The 21,332-nt window shown below is 35.5% G+C and overlaps 1 protein-coding gene across 3 annotated transcripts in view; it reads right to left on the minus strand.

Moving 5' to 3' along the window:
* The window catches only part of INPP4B (inositol polyphosphate-4-phosphatase type II B), a 767,278-nt gene that overhangs the window by 50,241 nt on the left and 695,705 nt on the right, over positions 1-21,332 (minus strand). For all 3 annotated transcript variants that reach the window (XM_031943193.1, XM_031943195.1, XM_031943194.1), the window contains one exon: positions 16,924-17,078. In XM_031943193.1, coding sequence (XP_031799053.1) covers positions 16,924-17,078 — 155 coding nt within the window. The remainder of the gene's footprint in view (positions 1-16,923; positions 17,079-21,332) is intronic.

Below are 21,332 nucleotides of genomic sequence, written 5' to 3' on the forward strand. Positions count from 1 at the left end.
TTCTCTAGAGAGATACTTGAAAATGGACTTTCTACCTTTCTTTGCAGAAGTTGGGAACTATAGTTATGAAATACTTCATATACTACTAAACTCAGTTCATGCGTTTGTTATGTTAGGAAAAATTGGCTTTATGGGTTGGGAAAAATATATTCAAAAATAAAGGGGATGTAAAATTAAAATGAGTAATATATTTAAAAAACATTTATTATTTAGTATATTTCTTCATGAGTTTTTCTACTCCATAATTATCCAAATGAGACATACTTCATCTAACTATAAGACAGTTATCTAAACTAGATAAAAATATGTGGGATAATATTCTCATGATTTTGTGAGTGGTTTCAGATGGCTCCATAGCTCCTAATCCTAAGTTATCACCATTGCTACAATTTTTTCCTAGCTATATTCCTATTTATTTTTATCATTTCATCTTTTATTTTAATAAGTTTGTTCCTCAAAACATTGTATCAGTTTTTTGTGTCAAAAATAAAACTAAAGAAAAATGATTTGGAAATTCTACTATACTTCTCTTTCCTCCCTTATGAGGCTTCACTCCATGTACAGTGAGTAGGGTGTGTGAATATAAGTTCAACAGAATCCTGAAGTTCAAAACTCAGTAATGATCTTGAGTTACTTCCTCTTACTATTTCTAAACCTAATTATTTGCCAATATTATCCTAACATTATAGAACTTTCAAAATGGAAGAAATGTTTAGAGGGAAGCAATTATATTTATTGATCTGGTATGATATAAAATAATTCTAAATACATATGAAAAAATACTTTGACAGAATAACCATGTCCTGTTTGGTAAATTCTCCACATTAACTGCTGTTAATTTTCCTGGAGGAAAGAAATTTTAAGTACATATATGATAACCACTTCCAAGTGTCTGGAGGGCATTTATGTGGGGGAAAAAGATTTTATTTGTTCAATCCTGGGGCTAGAAGAACAATACCATTGTAGAATAGTGGAAAGTTTTGGATTTGAAATCAGAGAATATAATGCCAAACCCCATATCTGCCACTTGCAATCTATGTGACTTTAATCTCTCTGATCATCAGTTTTGATATAGGTAAAATGAAGGAGTTGAACTGGGTAGTGTCTCATGCATAAATTCTCAATTTTATTTTGTCAGAGATACTCATTTGGGTAAAGCCTACAGGTCTCTTTCTACAATTTGCTGTTGTTAAGTCATGTCAGATTCTTTGTGACCCCATTTGGGATTTTGTAGTCAAAGATCCTGAAGTAGCTTGTCATTTTCTACTCCAACTCATTTGATATTTGAGGAAACTGAGGCAAATAGGGCTACAGGACTTGCCTGGAGTCACACAGCTGGGAAGTATCTGAATCTGGATTTGAACCTCATGAAGAGCAATCTTCCTCATTTGAGGCTCGACATTATATTCATTGTGCCAACTAGCTGCACCCTTACAATATATTTTTACATTCATAAAACACATATGATTATAAAGGAAACAAATCCTACTAGAAGAGAGTTATCCAAATATTTTTTAAAAATTAGTTCATACTGATCCAACCACTCTGAAGAGCAATTTGGAATTATGCCCAAAGGGCTATAAAAAAAGGCATACCCTTTGATCCAGCAATGTTTCTACTGGACTTATGTCCCCAAGAGATCATAAAGGAGGGAAAGGGACCCACATGAGCAAAAATGTTTGTGGCAGCCCTTTTGGTAGTGGCAAGAAACTGGAAACCAAGTGGATGCCCATCAATTGAAGTTATTGGTTGAATAAGTTATGGTATATGAATGTTATAGAATAAACTATATTCTATATTGTTTTATAAGAAACAATCAGCAGGATGATTATAGAGAAGTCTGGACTTACATGAGCTGATGCTAAATGGAGTGAGTAGAACCAAGAGAACATTGTACATAGTTACAACAAGATTATATGATGATCAATTCTGATGGACTTGGCTCTTTTTAATAATGAGGTGATTCATTCAGGCAGTTCCAATAGTCTTGTGATGGAGAGAGCCATCTGCACCCAGAGAGATTGTGGGGGCTGAGTGTGGATCACAACATAGGATTTTCACTTTTTGTTATTGCTGTTTGCTTGCTTTTTTTTCTTCCTCATTTTTTCCCCTTTTGATTTGATTTTTTCTTGTGCAGCATGATAAATGTGGAAATAAGTTTAGAAGAACTACACATGTTTAACTTATATTGGATTACTTGGTATCTAAGAGAGGGGACAGGTGGGGAGAGAGGGAGAAAAATTTGGAAGATAGGCTTTGCAAGGGTGAATGATGAAAACTATCTTTGCATGTATTTTGAAAAATAAAAAGCTATTAGTATAAAAGAAAAAAAGTTCACAGACCCCAATTAAAGAACTCCTACTCTAAGATCCCTTCAAGTGCTCAATCTTAGTCTCTGACTCCAGTTTCTCTTTCCACGCCTAATCCCAATCCTTTTAACCTTATAGCTGTCTAAATAATTTTCCTAAAACCCAGATTTGATCCTGTCAGAACTTCCTTATTTCATAAAATCTACTGGTTCTTTTTTTCCCCAATCAAGATCAATTGTAAACTCCTTTATTTCACATTTAAACATCTTCAGAACTTGGACCCTCCCTATCATTCCAGTGTTGTCATCTTTACTCTTCTCCACCTACTCCGTAGCCTACTCAAACTGACCTTATTTTTCCTTACACAAAATATTCCAAGTCTCCTCTCTATGGCTCTTTCCTGTCATCCCCCCACCATTTTTAGAATATTCTCCTCCCTCACACTTCATAGAATCTCTGACTTCTTACAACACTTAATTCAAAACTGTATACACTTTGTATATTTTCTGTATAAATCTTATATATAACTACTTATTTCATTCTTGTCTCTTTCATCAGAGTGAAATCTCTCGGAGGGCAGGGACTGTGTATTTATCTTTCTTTGTATTTCTAGTGTTTAACAAAACACCTGTTATATGGGGAATACTTAATAAATACTTGCTCATTGGTTGATTTATGATCTTAAAACTCAAAGAGAAAGTTTTTAACTTTAATGTCTGGGGAAGTTTTTCTAATAATTAAAGCTAGCCCAAGGTGAAATAGCTCAGGCTACTTGTCACTCATGTTATCAGAAGGGAAACTTTCTTAGGTCGAGACTGGACTGGGCTTCATTGTTTAAGAGAACTGGTTGATTAAAGTATCATTCCAGTTTTAAAATTTCAGAAATGGACCTTGAATCATTTTCAATGGATAAAGCCCATAAGGGGACAGATCTTCCTAGATGCCAATGTCTTCATTTCACTTTATAACTGCAAAACTCAATCATTTCAGCTAAGTCTATGTGGCCAGGTCATTAACCAATGAAGGGAAAATGATCACAAATATATAAATTCACAAAGATTTTTAATGTTCTCAAAAGAAAAATAAAGTTTTTTCCCCTGCTATTTTCAGTTCCTATAGTAACCAATACCTTTCAATAAATGCCTCCATTTCAAAGATAGCTGTTATGCTACAAAGTCAATTCAATCTTATGAGGAAACAGAATGGCCTTTATTCTCTTTCTCTGACAAAAATATCTCCTGACAGCTCTAATATTCTCCTTCTTGTCAGGGGTATCTTCAAAAGAAAATATCTATTACAAGATGTAGCAAAAATTTCTGTGCAATTAGAAAAACCCTCAATTCTTTAACTTGATATTATGAAGCTAAATTAATGGAGTCATGACTGAATATATGGTATGCTATATCATTATGTAATTTCCATGAATAAAAGAGTTTAAGAATAAAGTCCAATTCTCAGTTGAAAAACTGAGAGGCCATCTATAATACCAGCTACTAGGGAGGCTGGCGTTGTTAGATCTCTTGCTCTCAAGAGATCTGAGCAATAATGCTAAGCTAATTACTTGTTCACTTTAAGCCTAATATATGGTGATCCCTGAGGATGTAGAAAATGGGTAGGCTGGGGGAGAGAACTGGATTGCCTAACCTGGAGCCAATCCAGGTGAGAAATGTAAAAGCTCCCATGAAGATCAGTAGTATGATTGGGTCTGAAAGGAGGACCCCTGGACATCTAGGCTGAATGAGATGAGAATACTTGGTCTCAAAAAATAAGTAAAATTGAGAGGATAAATTTTATCTTGAAAATGTATGAGGAGTACTAGTGTAGTCAATAATTATTTGATTGTTGATTACATCTGTATACAAAACAAAACCTAACCATATAGAATTGGGATTATTCAGACTGGGGAATAGAAGACTTAAGATTGATTTGGTAATAATATTAAATTTAGGACATAAGTTTTACTTCTCCAGTTTAGTAGGGTCTTATAGAAAACTGACTAATTTATGCAGGCTCTTAATAAGTGTCAGTAATATGCTATAATTTGGTCTGAGCAGTGGGGCATAATAAAAACCAAGAAGCAATCACATGATGGGGAGCTGCTAACATTCCCACAGTTTTACAACTATCAACTTTCTAAATTTTATAGAAAACAAAACAACCAAACCCAAGTAATAAAAAAAAAAACAAGCACAAACTTGAGAAGTAAGTTTTTGAAACAAACAAAAGAACAAACTTTTCACGCAAATAAAATCAAAGATATAAACAGGAATCTTTCTTCCACATAATTCTTGGAGGTTCTCCCTTATTCTTGGACTAACATTAAAGATTATATCTTAATTTCATACAATTTATTCAATGCTGTAAACTCTTTAGGCATATTTAATTCCAGAGATTATTGCCTAAGTGTGTAACAGTAGGCACTTAAGAAAGGTTTACAGGCTGATAAACTGACATGCTCAAAGCTAATCCTAATCCTAACCTTCCCTTCTTTCATAAGAGTTCTTTCTATATAACTTTTTTATGGTCACCTTCTTTCTCTCAATATCACTGAGACATTTCCCTGTCAGTGGCTCAACCAGAAATGTTTTCTCTGTATCTCCTTAGTAGAGGATTACTGGGTCATTATAATCCTAGACAAAAGCCCTATATTTTTTTCATCAAGCATAGTATTTAGCAAAAAAGCATGAATTGTTGTTTGTTTTTCATTCTCAAAACCAACCAAAACATCATTCAGGTAAAGTGAATTGGATTAAAATAGTGTGCAAATACTTCTTTTCTTTTCACACCTATTCTAAGAGGTCTTTCTTTCATGAAGGTAAAAACCCTAAGGGTTTACCTTCCCAGATGATTTTTTTTTGCCTAGGCAAAAAAAGGTCATTCTTTTTATTTCTTACTTACCTTTCCCTAGGACCTATTAGCCAATTAGAATCAGATTGATTTTGCTTTAAGTCCTGATCATTAAGAAAGAAATTTAGCCAGTAAATCCCAAGATATCTAACGAGGGTTCACCAGAGGTTCAAAAGAGGGAAAAATTGCTTTTAAGAGCATAGGTAGGTAAGGATATAATACCATATGTGTTAAGAGGGAGGAAAAGAGGGATGGAGGGAGAGAGACAAATAAGGATAAAAAGGTAGAAAAGAAGGGAGAGAGGGAAGGAGGGAAAAGGAAGGAAGGAAGGAAGGGACGGAGGGAAGGATAAAGAGAAGGGAGGGAAGGAGGGAAGGAAGGAAGGAAGAAAGGAAGGAAGGAAGGGAGGGAGGAAGGAAGGAAGGAAGAAAAGAAGGAAAGAAGGAAGGAAGGAAGGAAGGAAGAAAGGAAGGAAGGAAGAAAGGAAGGAAGGAAGAAGAAGGAAGAAAGGAAGGAAGGAAGGAAAAAGAAGAAAGGTAGAAAGAAAGGAAGGAAGAAAGAAGGAAGAAAAGAAAGAAAGGAAGGAAGGAAAAGGAAGGAAGGAAGGAAGGAAGGAAGGAAGGAAGGAAGGAAGGAAGAGGAAGGAAAAAAGGAAAAGGAAGGAAGGAAGGAAAAGGAAGGAAGGGAGGGAGGAAGGAAGGAAGAGAGGGAGGAAAGGAGGGAAGGAGGAAGGAAGGAAAAGGAAGAAAGAAAGGAAGAGAAGAAGGAAGGAAGGGAGAAAGGGAGGGAGGAACGAAGGGAGGAAGGGAGGAAGGAAGAAAAAGGAAGAAAGAAAGGAAGGGAAGGAGGGGAAGGGAGGGAGGGAGGGAAGAAGGGAGGGAGGAAGGAAGGGAGGGAGAGAGGGAGGAGGGGAAGGAGGGAGGAAGGGAGGCAGGAAAGAAGGAAGGAAAGAAGGGAGTCTTCCAATTACAGGCTAGCTTTACTCAAAGAGGTTGTCTTTTGTTCTCAACAAGGACCATGACTATCAGGGAGGTATAACAATAACAACAACCATCTTCCTTATGTAGCTTTAATTTCTGAACGAATGCCTCAGACAAAATGAGACCTATGCTACTGACCTTAATTTAAAAAGTCCAAGGACTCTCACTGCATCTGGGTGATGACCCATCTAATCATGTCCTGATCTGTATCTGGCCAATGGACCCAGATGGCTCCAGAGGAGAAAGTGAGACTGAAAACTTTGCAGAGCCATCTCTCATTTAAATCCAATTCACTTGCATGTTTAATAGAAATAGCATCATCTCATGGCTATTTCAAGAAGGAAGGACAAACAACAAAAATTAATCTACTTTGTAAAAACTAGTCTACTTTGTGCTAGGTGCTTGCTAAATACTAAGTTTTTAACTTCTCCCTATTATGTCCAAAAATTCTGTGTGTCTTTGTTTCTCTCTGTCTCTGTCTTTTGTCACTCTTTTGCAATCACTTCTATCTACTTTATCAGTCTTTTGAAGCCTGAGCAACACATTTTCAATAGAAAATTTAACTATTTTCATTATGGGGTAGACAAAAGTCTTTTCCATAGAAGCTAGTTTCTTTCTCCACAAGAATAAAATAAAATACACACACACACACACAAATACACACACACACACATTTTATATCAGTCATGGAGGTTTAATTCAAAATGACAAAAGTACTTTGAAATCTTTTAAGTGCTATATAAAGAGTAGCCAATTTTACTGATCCTGATCTTATTCAAATATTCTTTATTGATCATGAAACATTTTTCTAGTTCATTGTTCCTATTAATGAAAAAAGTTTCTAATAAACAAATTTTAGTTGTATGCATTTGGAAGTAATTTTTCTTTCTCTTTATTTTATAACTATAGCTGTGATCATGATGTAGATAAAAAGTATTGAACTCAAAATCAGGGGAACTGGATTCAAACATTGCCTTTAACACTTATTATCCAGTAGTGATTATGCATGTTATTTTCTAAGTCTTCTTACCATGGGATGAAGGATAGAGCAGTGGGCTTGGAGGGTGAAAAAACTGGGCTTGAATACTGGAGAGATCTGTTGAGGGAAGGATGGGGCAGCATGAAGCATTCAGTACTAAGAAAGGTAATCAACAAGGTGGGAGACCATTTGGAAGATGAAAGAGAAGTGAATTTTCTTTAATTTGGAACATACCAGATCATATGGCTCAGCATGTATTGAGTATTTTCAGCAACAATTTCAATAAGATAATGACAATTTATACCTCTCTTAGGTATATTTAAAAGTGGCAATCCTTTTCTGTAAGGTTTGCCTGTTTCATAGTAAGGCACATTGCTATTATTAGATTAAGCATTTCCCAGAAACAAATTAAAGAACAGGTCTAGTTTTCACACAATTTCCTAGTTATGTGCTAATTTGGAAATATAAAAAGGATATTACACCATCTCACATGGTGTTCTCATTAGTTCCCAAGAGTTCCATTACCATCTCTATGATGATGATTCTCAGATCTGTATATTTAGCCCAACTCTCTACTGAGCGCGAACAAAAATTATCATTGCAACATGCCCTGTATTTGTATATCCATCTTACTAAGTAAATACTAGATTTCAAGATCCTTGAGAAAAAGGGTGATGCCTTATCAGTACTTAGGATGTCTTGATTCTAGCATATGTTTAATAATATTTATGGAATTGTGTTATAGACAAAATTGCAATTGTATAACAGATACATAGATACATAAATAGACAGGTATTCTGTGCAAATAAAAATGGGTCTCACATTTGGCATAGATCATGGTTTAGTGAACAGGGAACTGGATCTTGGAGGCAGGAAGATCTGGACGCAAGTTCAATCTCTGATACTTACTGGCTGTGACCCTGGGCAAGTCAATTAATTTTTTCTTATGACTCAGAAAAATCTCTAAAATTGGGGCTCTTTTCCTTTTTTAATGTTATGATTGCTTTTGGCAGGCTATTGATGCTATAGATAGCTTCTCAGAATAAGTGTTTTTAAATGAATTAATAAAACACATAACATTATCATGGAAACCATTTCCATTAAATAAAGTTATCGATTTTTTTTAATACTTCATAGACCTAACGTTAAGAGTTAAATTGGAGAGGAAGTTCTCATCTGCACAAGAGGAAGTTCTGGAATCCCCAAATTTATTTTTAAAAATTCTCATGAACTGTAGCAACAGGGGAAGTTTATTCAGCTTGAGGAGCTTCAAGACAGTTCAATTCAGCCTCTACCTTTGCCCCTCTGTCTATATTGGACAGACTTAAATAAAGATGAATCCCTTCTCTGATCCAGGGTGGGAAAACTTTTTGAGTTGCAGGCTCTGCTTGATCTAACCAATGGATTCAGCTGTGGGAGAAAGTATAAGTCCAAACATAACATATTATATCCCTTTGAGGAGTGATGGGGGAAATCCTCCTCAACTTATGAAGATCAACAGCCACTTGATCACTTAAAGTCTTAAGAGTACAAGTACCAACGGTATTGATAAGTTAAGTGACATGCATGTACATACAAGAGGTAGGTTCTGAACCTTCATCAATCTAAAGCCATCCTAGGTTGCTTCTCATCTTATATATAAGTGCTCGATATATATTCACTGATTTGAATAGAATTGTAAAAAAAAATAAATATTTGCCAAGTAAGAAGGCTAAGGAAAGTAACAGCAATGGAATCAGATTTGGTTTAATGATAGAAAAGGCATTATTTTCTCAAGGAGAAGATAATCTGAAAATGTAAGAGACATATCCATGGCTCAATTCTGTTTCTGTTTAAAGGCAACAGTTGTAGAATGAAGCAGAATCAATAACAGCACTTCACTAAGGAACAGAAGACTTAGCAGATCAGAGAAAGTGCTAGAGTAATGGTGATGTTCATAATCTCAACCCTCCCTGGCTGCATGGACACCTGGTGAGTTACAATTAACTCAATCTCTGATGTTTGTCTTTCTCTTGGAACTATGACCCAGGGATAATAGAAAGAAAGAAAGAAAGAAAGACAGCAGCAACTGATAATAACATACAAAAGGAAACAAAAATAGAGATGATTTCAAAAATAAATTTGAGGATAGAGAATTGGGGGTGGGAAGAAACACCCTTGTATTCCTAAAATAGGAGAGAATTTCACACTTATTTGCATCCCCTTACCCATGACTTGTTCTGACTTTAATGGAAAAAACATATCCATATCTGCTAAAAAAGAATGTACATCAATTTGATGCAGTTACTTCTCTTAAATCTGCGGGAACTCATAACTGTTTTAAGATTTCATGGAAGACAAGAATGTTTAGCAAAAAAAATTGTTTTTTTCCTGTATTAATGATGAATGATATGGAATTCCCATTTCTACCCCATGGCTTAAATGGTAAAATCAAGAATTTAAACCCTACATTGTAAGAGAAATAAGTATTTGATATCCCAATACAACATTTATAATGTTACAAAACCACAAATGTATGTATCCCCAGTTCCTAGCTGAAGAACTTAGCCTATAGTAGGCATTTATTATTTACAGACTAATTGAATGCCACAATTATTCTTGTTAATAACTTCTAATAATTGACTATAAAATAATTGAGAATTGGTATGGCTGATAATGGGAAGCTAAGTGGTACAGTGGATAGAGCATTGGGCTTAGAGACTTCCTAAATCCAAATATGACCTCAGACACTAGCTGTATGAGCCTGGGCAAGTCTACTTAGCCCTGTTTGCCTCAGTCTCCTTATCTGTAAAATAAGCTGGAGAAGGAAATGGTAAACTACCCCACATCTTTGCTGAGATGGAATCACAAAAAATTGGACATGACTAAAAATGACTGAAAATAACAAGAAAAGGGCCGATATACCCTTTGACCCAATAGTGCCATTCCTGGGTCTATATACCAAAGAAATCATAAAGGAGGAAAAAGGACCCACATTGCAAAAATATTTGTAGCAGCTCTTTTTGTGGTAGCAAAGGAATGGAAAATGAATAGATGCCCATCAATTGGGGAATGGTTGAACTAGTTGTGGTATATGAAAGTAATGGAATATTATTATTCTATAAAAATGATGAACAAGCTGATTGTAGAAAGGACTGGAAAGATCTACACAAATTGATACTGAGTGAAACAAGCAGAATCAGGAATACATTGTATACGGTAGTAAGAATGTGCAATGATCAACTATGAAAGGCTTGGTTCTTCTCAGTGGTTCAGTGATCCAAAGCAATTCCAATAGACTTTGGACAGAAAATGCCATCTGCATCCAGAAAAAGAATTAAGGAGACTAAATGTAAATCGACATAGGCTATGTTGACTTCTTTTTTCTGTTTTTTTCTCTCTCCCTTGGTTTTTCCCCTTTGCTTTGATTTTTTTCTTTCCCAACATGATTCTTAAAGCAATGGGTATTAAAAATAAATAAATTTACAAGAATGGAAAAAAAGAATAAGACTGATAAAGTAATGTCAGTAGACCCAGTAAATGTCAGTAAATAAAAATTGTATGACATCTAAGTGACACAATCTCACCAGAATCTGAGGCTCATCAAATTTAAAAAAAAAAAGAGAGAGAATAGAGCAATGTAATTGTGTGTCATGTCAACCTCCATTTTTACAGATACAATTGACTCAAAACAGAATTTGTCTCTTGCTGCCAGCTATTGAAAAGAAAAGCTTTCATAATTTAGTCTAACTAGTGTGTGTGCTCAAATCCCACCTTGTGTTTAGCATCATGGTTGAAAGGTTTCTAAAAATGCTCTCTGCAAATCATTACAAAGCAATGAACTGATGTAGATTTTAAGCGGTGCAATGATGCATTATGGAGCCTGTGGTGGAGAACAGAGGAAAGGCTTTAGAGATGAAAATGGACGAACAATAGAAAGCTTTCTTCAGGTACTATCACAAATCAGTTGGTTTCTGTAGCAGATATTTGGGAGAGGAGAAATCAAGCCAGATTTGTATGAGTCTTTCCAAGTGATATTGTAAAGGCATTAATGGTACTGAAACAGAGTAGGAAAAACGAGGAACTGAAAACAACCCAGTCACGAAATTAAAAAAAAAAAATAAAAAAGAACAAAAAAATAGCCTTTCAAAAAATCTCACAAAGGCTAGGTCCCTTCTGTGAAACATAGGGACTCTGGGAAAGGACCTGGCCTGTGATCTCACTGACTTAGGGAACTCCCTAGATGGGGAAAGCACTTTTAGAAGTGTCAGCTGGCGTCTTCTCTGCAACTTAATTTCCTAGAGTGTTAAGTGACTCTGACAGCTTAAGGAACTTGCTCAGAGTCCAAGAGCCAGTATGCTTCAGGGAAGCACTTGAAACCAATCCTGACTGGCTTCAAAGATGGCTCTTTATCCACTGTGCCACAATAACACTATTTTTTAAAACATTAGTTCTGAATTTATTTAACTAGTGCCAAGCCTTCCCTTAAATCATTGCTTTTACCATCTGTTCCTTTGCTCAGGAACATCAACAACAATGTATATAATCTAAACAAGAAAATATTATTTCTGAAAAATGGTATGATATGTATGGGTTTTTTTATGAATTATGTGATGAACAGACCAATTCTCTGTTTTTGCAGAAAATAAGCTTCCTTTGTCCCAAGACTTTATGAAGAGAAAATAAAAACACTTCATGAATCTAAAAGTCTACATAAATGAATTTTTCCGAATATTACTTAAAACAGAGTTAAGTCAAGGGAAACACTTTTCAGGTATCATCTCACTTGATCCTCAACAATTTCATGGGGTAAATAGCAGTGTTATTTCCAATTTCTACATCTGAAAACTGAGGTTCATTAAAGGTCAAGAAACTTGTCCAGAATCCTAGAGCTAGTGAATATCTGAAAAGGGATTTAAATACAAGTTTATCCTAATCCCCAACTCAGTGTTCTGCACATGGTCAACAATGGCAAATTCAAATAGAAATTTGGTGTCCCTACAGTTTGTATAAGACTCATTGCTGGGTATATCTTAACTTAAAAATCACAAATTAAAATTACCTGTTTTCTGCTGTATTTTTTCAATTTTGTTAAATATTTCCCAATCACATTATTACATTTTAATCTGGTTCTGTCTACACTTAGAAGTATCGCCACAGCATGTGCCTGTGCTAAGATACTCTATTTTTCATTTTTGAAGAGGAGCTTAGTTACTCACACTGAGCTAAACAGAATAAAGATAACAATGAACCATTTAGCTTGAAGCTATTACAAATCCATTTTGAGAAATGTTCCTAGGTGATATTAAAGGGTAAAAAAAGACAGCAGAACCATGTCCATGCAATGAAAATTTAGAGTAAATCTAATATTTGTGATAACAATTTCAACAGCCATATTAACTCTACTGTTGTACATGTATTATTGTACATGTATATGTATGACACATAATAATGTATTAACACCATTCACATCTGTCAATTCTAGCTGTAAATCATTCATATCTGTCTCCTTTTTTTCCATTTCACATAACTACCTCCACACTTAGAGCCCTGGTCATTTCATTTGTGTTATTGTGCCAGCCTGCTTATTGGATCTCCTGATTATAGCTGCTGCTGTTGCTCTTCCTAAAACAACACCCACACAGCTGCCAAAACAATCTAAAATACAAGTCTGATCATCTTTTCTCTCTCAAAAACCTTCATTGATGCTCTGTTGAATCACTAGGATTCAACCTAAAGAAAAAGTACAAAGCCTTTAAGACTCTCCCTAATTAATCTTTCATTTTTCTTTCCTAATTTTATCTTGTGCCACACACCCTATGTTCCACAATTTGAACTATTTGGTTTCCCCAAACCATCCTTTGCCTCTGTTGGATAAATCACTTTTCATGCCTGTAGTGATCCATCTTACTGGTTTTCAATCTCAGTAGCTTTAAATCCTGTCAAACTTTAACTCAAGTATCAACTTCTCCAAGAAGTCTTCCTTAGGTATCTCAACTCTCAAATGACGACAGTATCATATTTACTAATCTACATAAATGTGAATCAATCAAATAGAACATGAGCACTTCAGAACAATTTTGTTATGTTCAACTCCTAGCACAAACCTTTATATAAAGCAGCTTAAAGACTGGTTTAATAAAGGTGGCTAATATCGAGAACCCCCATGTAACTATTTATGACAGAAATTTACTAGCAAGCTTATTTTCCCTAATTGATGAATATTTTACCCAGTTTTTAGAAATTTTAACTTTCTTATCTTTCCAAGATAGTGGGTCTGAATGAATATAGTTTTATTGTATGTAGTGCCACGTACATAATGAATACTGGAGCTGGAAGAACCTTAAAGAGGGCATGCTTTCCTCATTTTATAGAAAAGGAAGCTGGAACTCACACAAAGTGACTTGCCCAAGAACACAAAGAAAATCAGTGGAAAAGCTGAAACTGAATCTCAGATGTGAGTTATGTTTTTGCCTCACTATAGACAATATTGATCACATGATAGGGAAATGGGTTGTCAAAGATGAAGGCTCACTTAACAAAGGAGGATTATAACAATAGAGCTGCTGGAACTCCAGCAGAGTAACTCAAAGAGGAGGTAGCTTTTTCTAACATAAAAATTAGATTCCATTCACCTCACTCATACATCACCCCTTCTTATCATGTCTTTTCTTCTGTTTCTTATTGTTTTAATTCCTTGACTCAAAGTCAAGGCTTTAGTAATCATGTTTTAATATCATAAACTGAATTGACCATCTGAGCAACTCCTTTTTCCCTACATGTCCAAAAAAATAGACTTCAAGGAGGTGGCTGATATTATGTTTTGAGTTGAAAAAGTCTTACATTGGAAGGAAATTGATTGAGAGGGTGATTAATTTCCCCTTGGGTTTTAAAAGAAGTTTCTATCACCTCCTTGCCCCTGAGACTAACTGGATGGAGTGCATTAAAAATGGAGATGGAGTGAGTGTTTTAGTGAGCTTATGCTGGAACTAGTGATATGAATAAAAGAATGAAATATAAAGTGATGTGATTGTGCAGAAAGGTTAAACAACTTAAGGGACATAAAGGAGATGAAACATGAAGGTCCAGGGGCAGCTAGGTGATGCAGTTTAGAGCACCAGCCCTGAGTCAGGAGAACCTGAATTCAAATCTAGTCTCAGGCACTTAACACTTCCTGGCTGTGTGATCCTGGGCAAGTCACTTAACCCCGATTGCTTCAGGGGGAAAAAAGGAAAATGAAGGTCCAAAATCATATGGGATACACACTAGTTCTAGTGCACAGAAAATTTTCAGTTCTAGAAACTATAATAAGGAGACTTGTTAGAGTTAGGGTATTTGACTTATTATAGTCCTGAAATTCCTGTAGATTCTAAATAGGAAGTCAGAATTCCTTGGTATCAAGGGAGGAATAAAAAGAGTCCCACATCAGGATGTTCATTTAAGTGGGACCATTACCACGTGAGCTTTATCAGATGTCACACCTATAGCTCAAAGTGGACATATTGCACCTAGCTTTTAAAAATCTTCCTTCACATGCTGACAAACTCTGGCTATTTTTAGAATATCTAAAGATGCTGAGCTTTCCTGGGGTTACTGTCAGCTCTGGGGACAGAGAGCCTCAGCTCACTCCTGGCCAGGCACTTGAATGCAAAATTAAACCATTTCTTGGTAGTAAGAACAGCTGGGCTTTCCTTAGGAATTTTATTTAGTTCAGGTTAATCTAAAGGGCCCCTCACTGATTACAATCTGACCTTGTATGGTGGTTCTTCAATTAAAGGCAAGAGCTTTCTGGAAACATTGAGAGTTCCAATACCTAGAAGATGGTCAGAGTCCTTTTGAGATCATCACTTCTTGAAATGTTTTGGAGGAATACCTAAAATTACTCTAGGGTTAAAGGTTATCACCTCAGGTAACCCACTAAGTAATTCATTATCTAGCTTGTTCTCATTCTGGAAGAGTACAGCATGCCATATGAAGTTCAGGATTTGATATAATTTCCTTCAATTGTATATAATATGAAATATACCCCTTTATCCCTTAGTTATAGAAATAAGGACTGGATCTCCAACTTCATGATATGAGGAATATCTTTTCTATCACTTACAATCTTAAGAGAGTTTCTTAGAGGACTGAGAAGTTAAACGATCAATCTAGGGTCACAAAGAAAGTATGTGTGAGAGACAAAACTTAAACTTGAGGCATCTTTTGTTTAATGTTATCTCTATCTGCTACAGCACATTACCTCATTATATATTCTAGTGTTATATTTCAAAGTACTTGAATACTTTATTTACTTTCATTTACTCCTAGACTCAAACGATAGCTCCAAATTGATTATATTACCCTTAGATATGGCATATTCATTTAAATTGTTATTAGTCCATAGGGTTTATCTGACCTGTGTATCACATACTCCAAACGTCTTCATTTCTCATTGTATAAAACTCATCTTGTCAAATTTATATGGTGTTCTTTAATGAGCAATAAAGAACTCTGTACCACGGTCCTGCATCTAACACTTGGATAAATACGTCTGACATCAACTTGGTGGGTTTTTTATACTCAAGCTATTCATATCAATGCTCTGAGATACCTATACCCATTGATCCCAAAATGAAGAAATGGATGATGAAAATGCTCAAAAGGATATGAAATGACAAAAAGTAAGGAAATTTGGGGGTTTCTCATGGGGGGGAAATCTTAATTTTTAGGTAATTATTAATTAATTAATTAACCTTAAATAAAAGGTAACACTGTCATTACAACGCTGAAAGGATAAAGAGACCTGAGATTCTAATGACATTTCAGGGAAACAGAAGCCCTTTCCAATGTATTATGTGGAAATATCAGGTTGGGAGCAGGGCAGACTTGCCCACTCACATTGTGGGCAGTCTTCTAATCTGTCTTTCGTAGCAAAAAACAAGTTTGTTTAACTTTTTTAATTAATGTCTGTCCTTGTTGATGGACATTGCAAACAAGGCACTTTTCCTCCATTACTGCCTTGACTCTGGATTTAATTGCTTTAGAATCTAATCCAGAAGCATGACTTTAGGCACAGTATTTAAGCCATTTGTGTTGCTATAGTGTTCTTTATTTTTTCAAATATTATTCTATTCTTCTGATGAGTGATATGAAAAGACTCTAAGGAAGGAGGTTACCAGGGTGAATGCAGAAACTACAGAAGAAGTGTGTTCACTGATCATATTTCTGGAAGCCTGTGCTTTAGTTAAGCTTTGTGGAGCTGTTATTGAGGATACTCAAGAAAAAATAATGGACAAGGGATCAAGCTTTGACGCTAATTGTGTCACTTTGGACTAGTCACTTACTGGAACTCAACTTCCTCATCTGTCTATGAGGAGATGTGGCTATTTGATCTTAAGGTTTCCATTCCACACTAACATTCTAAGACTATTTTTTTTTAATACAAATACTTTTCAAATAAGGACACATTTGATAAATGATGGCACTGGACCTCATCTCTGAGGTTCCTTCCAGGTCTAACACACATACCTTTCAACTTATGTTTTAATGAATCAAGGTGAAATATATATTCCCTGGCTATTAATAAAAAGGAGAATGATCCTTTCCTCCCTCTTTATACCCCTAAGCAACCCCCAAATGGAGTCGAGTCTTCCTTTATAGACTAAAGGCATATAACAGAAGAAATGAATTTCTTTTGTCTTTTGTGTCACAAATGGCAAGTAATCAAAATCCTCTTAGTATCACTAAGTGTTTGATCACAGAGTATGGCATGCATTTGAAATAATGAAGGCAGGAAAAGCTGAGGGAGGGGTGGAGAAGGAAGAGGCAGAAAACAGCTGTATGGTACCTTCTCATACAATCCAGCGCGCGGATGAAAAAGTCCTTGTGCAACTGATGTTCATCTCTCAAAATGGCACACTGCTCGAGGGTAACTGACATAGACGTCCTGTCTTTGGCACTCTTACAACAGGTAATTCGAATCCCATGGAGTTTGCGGCAAATCTGTAACATCAAAAATGTATTTTGGTGAGTTTGAAGGCTGTTTTGCAATAACAGTGCTACAGAAATAAAGCAGTATGGTCCAAGGGGAAGAAGTGTTGACTTTTTGTAATTTGGCAAATCATTTTCCCTGTGTGGGCTCAGTTTCTTCATGTGAAGAATAAGAGGTTCAGATTCTCTTTTAGCTCTTAATCTATGAAATCCTAAAGTCTTTTTAAGGAGTTAAAATTTTTAAAGAATTGTTAATTTATGGAATAAAAGAAACATTTGCATAACAGTATAAAAAAGATGATGATTTCAGATTGTAGAAACCTACTACTTTTAGATACAAACTATGAGTCTAATTTACTTCTGTTATATTTTGAATGGATTCCTAAATGTAAATATTTCTTAAATTAAAACTCTAACATAAAGTTAGTAGAACAAGTCAAATGTATTTTTCTCCCAGTGGTAAAAAGATTGTTTAAAACATATTTAAGGTGCTAAACTTCTAGTGTAAATAAAATGTTGAATTAGTAAAGATTAGGGTTAATATGAAGTAGAAGATGATAGAGCTTTATTGTTGTAATCCTTCTGTTGCCATGCTCTGTGTTAGATGCTGGGGCTATAAGGACAAAATTTTTTTGAAGTTAATTTTTTTCTTCAACTTATTTAATATTTCTCCAGTTACATTCAAAACAAAACAAAGATTTTACATTTGTTTTTAAAATTTTTGAGTTTTAGGTTCTCTCCCTTTATCCCCATCCCCAATTAAGAAATCAATTGTGTATGCAAAACATTTCTATAAAATTCAAGTTGTGGGGAAAAAAACATGGATCTCCCACCCTAATGAAAATAAAAAAGAGAAAATCTTTCAATCTATATTCAGATGCAATCAGTTCCTTCTCTGCGTATAGATAGGGATTTTCATAATTTCTACAGAATAGTCATGGATGATTGTACTACTGAGAATAGCAAAGTAATTCACAGCTAGTCATCCAAGAACATTGCTATTACTTTGTATACAATACATTTCATTTTGTTTGAGTACATGCAGGACTTTCCAAGTGTTTTTTTTTTTCAGAGATCATCTTGCTCATCATTTCCCACAGAACAATAATAATCCATCATAAACACATACCACATTTTACTGAGCCATTCTCCAATTGATGGGCAAAGGACAAAAATTTAATAAATTTGTCCTCAGAGTGGACAATCTGTTGACCCTTATAAAGTTAAAGTATTTTGAACTACTTTTTATTGATCACATTTAAAAAACATTTTGCAATTTTCCTGACAAAATGATACAAAGCAGGTCTCAGATACCACTTGAAGCAGAAGACTTTTCTCTCTTAGAGGTCTAGGCAAATTTCTAAGACTCTAAGTGCTAGACCAAAGGCCAGAAGGAATTAGTTGAAAGAGTTTCTTCTCAGGATCTTTCCCATCTCAAAGAGTTTTGGATAAACACTCTTTTTAAAGTTGTTATTTCCCTGCTTAACCCCCAAACTACTTTGAATTTAATTCAGTTTGCATATATTTTACATTTACTTCTTTATGTATACTTTCAGTAGTGTAAGTTCCTTGAGGGCATTTATTCTTGCATTTCAATCTTTGCACTCCCAACACCTAGAACAGTGTCCTGTTCATTCATACATACAGAGTCGTATATGTATGCTCGGACTTATGATTTTACTGATAAGAGGTTTGTACTGTAGAAACTTCATCCACCAAAGAGCACCAACTACTCATGGTCTTAGAAAGCTGCCTGGGCTATCATTGAGCTACCTGACTTGTTCACGTTCACATGGATAGCACATCTGACGCAGGGCTTGAATTCAGTTTTTGATGAAATAATAATACAGTGCTGTGAATATCTGGCCTTAGACACTAACTAGCTGGGTGAGCCTAGATCAGTCACTTCATCCTGTCTGCCTCAATTTCCTCATTTGCAAAATGAGTTGGAGAAGGAAATAGAAAACCATTCCAGTACTGTGCCAAGAAAATCCCAAATGGGGCCACAGTGAGTCAGACATGACTGAAAAGACTGAACAATGAGCTTATTTGCAATAAGAACTTTCTTTTCTTTCTTGGTGGGGATGGAAATGAAATCCTATGCAGTCTACAACAAGAATTCCTTATATTGACTTACTGAATAAGATGGTTCTCTGGCAAAACTTTCATGGCTCAAAGGCTGAGGAGATAGAAATCACTGGGTAAGCTGATTTTTAGGATCACATATTTCTTTTATGGAACGTGAATTTTCAAAAGAATTTAAGTTAAAAATAGTATTTCTGAATATGTTTATCTTGATAGTGAAATTAATTCTTTCAAATTTAGGCTAATGGAGGTGATCATAGTGGGGATAAAAATACAACATGTACTCCAGAAGAGGGGCCAGTTTTTATTTTTATGCCAATGTATAATCTGTTAATCTGACCAGTTCCCTTAAACCAGCACTGTCTGTAAGCATCAGGCTTCTTTAAAATTCCATAGATTTTTTTTCAAGTTCAATCAGGAGAATTAGATATACTATAGATATGGATTTTTTAAATTGAAAAATGAAATTTCAGAGGCAGCAGCATTTTATTGGGCAGACAACGAGTAGGTAAGTCAGAGAAAGAACAAGAAAAGAAGCCAAGAAATTTGCAGAAATTTTCATGAGAGATCTGTGGATTACTTTCTTTCCAGCCTCTCCTAGCAGAATTAAGGCCCTGAAGCCCACAAGTGCTCTCCTTAAATTGAACAATTCAGTATATCCAGAATCTGGAAAGGGGAAAGTAAAGGTCTTTCACAAGAATATACTAACCCCCATATTTATATGTTGTATGGGAAAGCACAAAACTTTTGATCTAAACACTAGTGTTATTATTCACTGCATCTCTGGAGGAAAAAAATCAAGACTTTTATGATTTAGTCCAAGTGGGAAGCGACATGTTCAGTCCAGGACAGGAAGCATCCCAGCAAGCCAGCAGCGAGTCCCACTTCTACAGATCAGTGAGAGATCCTGATCCCTATTGCTCTAAAGCAGGCAAATACTAACACTAGGAGCTTTCATGTGTCTCACAATAACCCGGGGAACAGGCAGATTCCAGCTCTGAGAACTTGACATGTATTTCAGGGAAGCGAAAAAAACACCCCACTGACTTCAACACATGTCAGGCGCTAGTACTAGGAACCTGCCTCAGCACCAGGTAAACTGCCAGACCCCTGCAGTCTCTAACAGGGCTAGTCACCCTCCTCCCCAGCTCCTTAGGGCAGTACCAGTTCCCTTTGGGCCTTGGGGCAATTTCATGGGGCCAGCAGAGTGACAAATATTATATAGTGGTTCATTCATTTCTATTCCACTCGGTTGTTCAGTTATTACATTTGTGTCTCTTGGTGATCTTGTTTGGGGTTTTCTTGGTAAAGATACTGGAGTTATTTTCAATTTCCTTTCTCAGATCATTTTACAGTCTGAAGAAGCTGACAGAAATAGGGTTAGGTGACTCTTCCAGGGTCACACAACTACTAAATATCCAAGATCTAATTTGAACTCAGGAAGAGGAATCTTCCCAACTCCAAGTTTTGCAATTCATCCACTACACTACCAAGCTTCCCTGACACATATTAAAACATCTTAAGAGCCTGGATTATTATTAATATTAGTAGCATTAGTAAAATAATGATAATAAACATCATTGTGATGTTGATATTAGCCAAGTAGTAAAAACAGCTATAATTTACCTTCTTCTGATATTGTGAGAATTGTCAAGAATTTTAGATGATTTTTGAAGCTAGAAAAAGGCAATTATTTCTCAGAAAAAAATAGTCAAGAAACCTTAATCTAATATAATAAGGTGTTCAACAGAGACACTTGCAATAAGACCTTGAAAAGAATGTTTCTTTTGATGTTCTTTCTTAGGATCCACAGAAGACATGACAAGAATGTCAATCTACTAGCCTCTGCCCTCCTCTGTGTAAATTATTTTATATAGCCTCTTGCTGAATTATCTATGCCCTTTTCCTAGAGGAGAGAAGCAATACTGGGTATAATCAAAGCTCTGACAATAGAAAAAGAAGCTTGGGTTTTCATATGTAAGTTAGTAGTGCAGTATGGGATCAAGTGTCTTCCAAGATTTATGAAACGAAGTTCTGAGTTGCATTAGCAAAATTGTGAAGTAGTTATGAAAACAATAGTCATCATTATGATCCACAGGGTCTCTCCCAATTATAATGTGAGCTCCTTGACAATAGGGACTGTCACACTTCTTTCTTTGTATGCCCAGTTTTTAGCATAAT

The sequence above is a fragment of the Sarcophilus harrisii genome, chromosome 6 (assembly GCF_902635505.1).
Source record: "Sarcophilus harrisii chromosome 6, mSarHar1.11, whole genome shotgun sequence".
Lineage (NCBI taxonomy): Eukaryota > Metazoa > Chordata > Mammalia > Dasyuromorphia > Dasyuridae > Sarcophilus > Sarcophilus harrisii.